At 56.2% G+C, this 3,018-nt stretch overlaps 1 protein-coding gene across 1 annotated transcript in view; it reads right to left on the reverse strand.

Annotated features, from left to right (window-relative positions):
* Nucleotides 1–1,830: 1,830 nt before the first annotated feature.
* STOML1 (stomatin (EPB72)-like 1) overlaps nt 1,831–3,018 on the reverse strand; it is a 4,738-nt gene continuing 3,550 nt past the window's right edge. Inside the window, exons 6-7 of the mRNA XM_008944578.1 lie at nt 2,638–2,838; nt 1,831–2,033 (exon numbers count right to left, since the gene is read on the reverse strand). Of these exons, the coding sequence (XP_008942826.1) occupies nt 1,831–2,033; nt 2,638–2,838 (404 nt within the window). The remainder of the gene's footprint in view (nt 2,034–2,637; nt 2,839–3,018) is intronic.

Here is a 3,018-nt window from a genome sequence, read left to right on the forward strand (position 1 = left end):
ACCCCCCCTCCTGGCCGTACTTTCGGTTTGTTTCCCGGTAGCAGAGAACCCCTCCTTCCTGGATTTCTCCGCCCAGAGCCACCTCCCAGTCCCGCTTCCCCGCCTCCGAGAACAGCCTCAGCCCCTCCCGGCCGTCCAGGAGAGGATGGTCTAGAATCATCCACCACTTCCAACCGGAGTGGTCCCCAAAACCCGCTCTGGGGGTCCTCAGTGCCCTGCCCCGCTCCCGGGGCTGTTCCCCCACCTCAGAGAGGTTTTCCACATCCCTCTTTCCCCTGGGAGGAGCTGTGTCCTGCCTCTCCTCTGCCCCTTCTGCAGGGCATCGATACCCCCCAGCCATCTGCACCATGGGGACCATGAAAGAGGGACCACCACAAATGGGGAATGGCCACGAGTGGGGGAACCTCATGAACAGGGGAGTGCCGGGAGCACTCGGGGTTAATCTAGCCTGAAATCTCCAAAGGGAGAGGGCTCGGTGGGGCACCACTGTCACCTCCCCTTGGGGCTTTTGATGCCTGTAGGACCTGCAAAGCTAAGCCCAGGCTGGTGCCATCCCATCCTATGCTTGGAAGAAGACATTTAGCAGGTGGCTCAGCCTGATTGAACCCATGAAACGTTTCAATTTGAGACATTTTAATTTTGGAAATATTCTCTTGCCCCACCCCTGCCAGCAGCCCCTGGCACAGACAGGCAGCAAGACCACTTCTGCACATCCCACTGGTCCAGTAGAACATCCTGGGGGCTGGTAAAGCTGCCTGAACCTCCAAGAAATTTTATTAACCCCTGGGGTGCTGTTGGGAAGCTGAGTATCCCCCAAAGAGATCACGCCGAGTCCTGACAACTCTTCCTCACTGTGGAAGGACTTCATGTACTCCTCGTGACCACATGGTGAGATGGAGTCACACCATGCAGCCTCCTTGACTGGCTGCAGCTCCTGCACCCTGGCTGGCACGTGACCTCTTGACACAGCACCCTGGGGTCCCTTCGGGGAAACTGAGGCACAGACGGGTTCACCCCCTTCTGCCTGCAGAAGTCACCAGCCCATTGCTGCCCAAGCGCAAGGCTGCAGGTTGATTGTCCAGTGAGGGTCGATAGAAAGAAAGCTTCCAAAATAAATAAAAATCTATATATACCTATATACAGTCCACACGCCCCCGTGGACAGACCTCACAGCTCACATGCAAAAGCTCATTGGAGCACAAATTAGCACAATCACTTATTACAAACCGCTGTGTTGGGAAGGCTCAGGTACCTCCAGGTAGGTCATTCCCCAAATTGCCACCTCTGCTCCTTCCCCATAAATGGGAGTGCCACTCTGGACCTCAAGTTCCAGCCCGCTGGTGGCATCCCAGCCTAGGACACCTCTCGTGCCTCACTTTGGCTGCCTACTCCACCCCATGATCTCCATCCTTGGCTGCAGTGTCTCCAAGGTCTCCTCTATCCAACCTGCTCAGCTCGTGCCCCTTCCAGTCAGAGACGCCCAGCCATGCAGCCTGTTGTGGCTACCAGCTACCATCGATCTGTGCCCTGGTAGCATGTTGGCCAAGGGACCTGGAAGCAAACTGGCACGTGCTGGAGTGACAGCTGGCTCCCATCCCGTAATGTTGCAGGCAAAGGCTGGTCAGGGGAGGTAAAGTCATGGAGAAGGACAGGCTATGGAGTTCAGCCTCAGTTTCCCTGCTCAGGTCTTCACCCGACTCCTGCAGCCTCCACAGGGAGAGCAACAGGATGCCAGCAGGACAAGGCCCCCACCAGGCAGCAGCCCTGCGTGTCTCCCCACCATCACACACGTTACAAAGACACACACAGACACGCACCCGCGCCCACACTCTATCTCTGTTGCTTCATTGCCTTGACCAGCTCCTCCAGCTTCAAGGCGAGGTGCAGGTCGCCTTTCACCTGCAGCTTCCCACTCATGTAGGCACTCAAGGGGCGCAGGTCACCCAAGAAGAGGTCCTGCAGGTCTTTCTCTGCCACCTCCAGAATGACATCGGGGCTGCCCTGGGGCACACCACGGCCAGCCTGCCCACGGCCTGTAGGACATGATGGGTGGGAGAAAAAGAAACAGTAGGCTTCAAGATACAGCTTTGCCTGCTGGTGTTTCCCCCCATTGTTTCATAAGGATTGAGTTGGGTCAGATAGACATGGGCTTGGCAGGGTGATTTTGGAGACAGGAGTCCTTACTCCTTACAGAGATCATTTTCTCTTGTGCTGCTCCACTAGTGTCCTGTTATCGTGGCCCGACTCAAAGCCCTGTCCTACTTTTGCCATGGCCACAAGGAAAATCATCAGCAATTCTAGGGGGATGGATTAGGGTGCTGGGAGGACATCTTCCAGCATGGCAGTGGCCCAAGGCCCTGCCCACACACATCCCTCTGTCACTACCCCCTTGGGCTGGTGACATACAAAAGCCAACAAACCCTAAGGTCTCTGAGCCACCCCTCTTAGCCAGCCACGAGGAAACCTGGCTGCCAATCTTCTACCAATGATCACTTTCTGAAGGAAAATTTGTGGTTTTAACCCAATTCAAATTATACTTTGGACTTCCAGGGAGCACGGACTTGTGGCTTTGCAGCATGCGTAGGGGGCACAAGCATGAAACACCCTCCCACACAGCAACCCCCAAAGAGTGGTGACCTGAGGAGAGGTCTATGAAGTAGGTGCTCTGGGAGCCACAGGGCAGGGCGATGTTGACCTGGTAGGATGCTCCCACCTGGCCCACCAGGGCCTCGGAGAGGACAGGCTCCACTGCCAAGAGCAGCTCGTCCATGCCGGTCTTCCTTCCAAGGAGGGGAGCAGTGGGAGGCTCCACTTCGCTCACCATCTCCACTCTATCTGCTGGGAACAATGGGAGAGAAGTGAGTTGAGGAGTGAAATGCTGGGGTTTGAGCCCCGAATTAAGGTTGACATATGGGTGATTCCCACAGCCCTTCATAAAGAGGTGGTGAGTTTGCCTTATAGCTTCCCCCCAGGGTGCCGCCGGCCCTGCAGGGAGACCGCTAAGGGAAATGAACCGCA

The sequence above is a fragment of the Merops nubicus genome, unplaced genomic scaffold, assembly GCF_000691845.1.
Source record: "Merops nubicus isolate BGI_N331 unplaced genomic scaffold, ASM69184v1 scaffold44317, whole genome shotgun sequence".
Classification (NCBI taxonomy): Eukaryota; Metazoa; Chordata; class Aves; order Coraciiformes; family Meropidae; genus Merops; species Merops nubicus.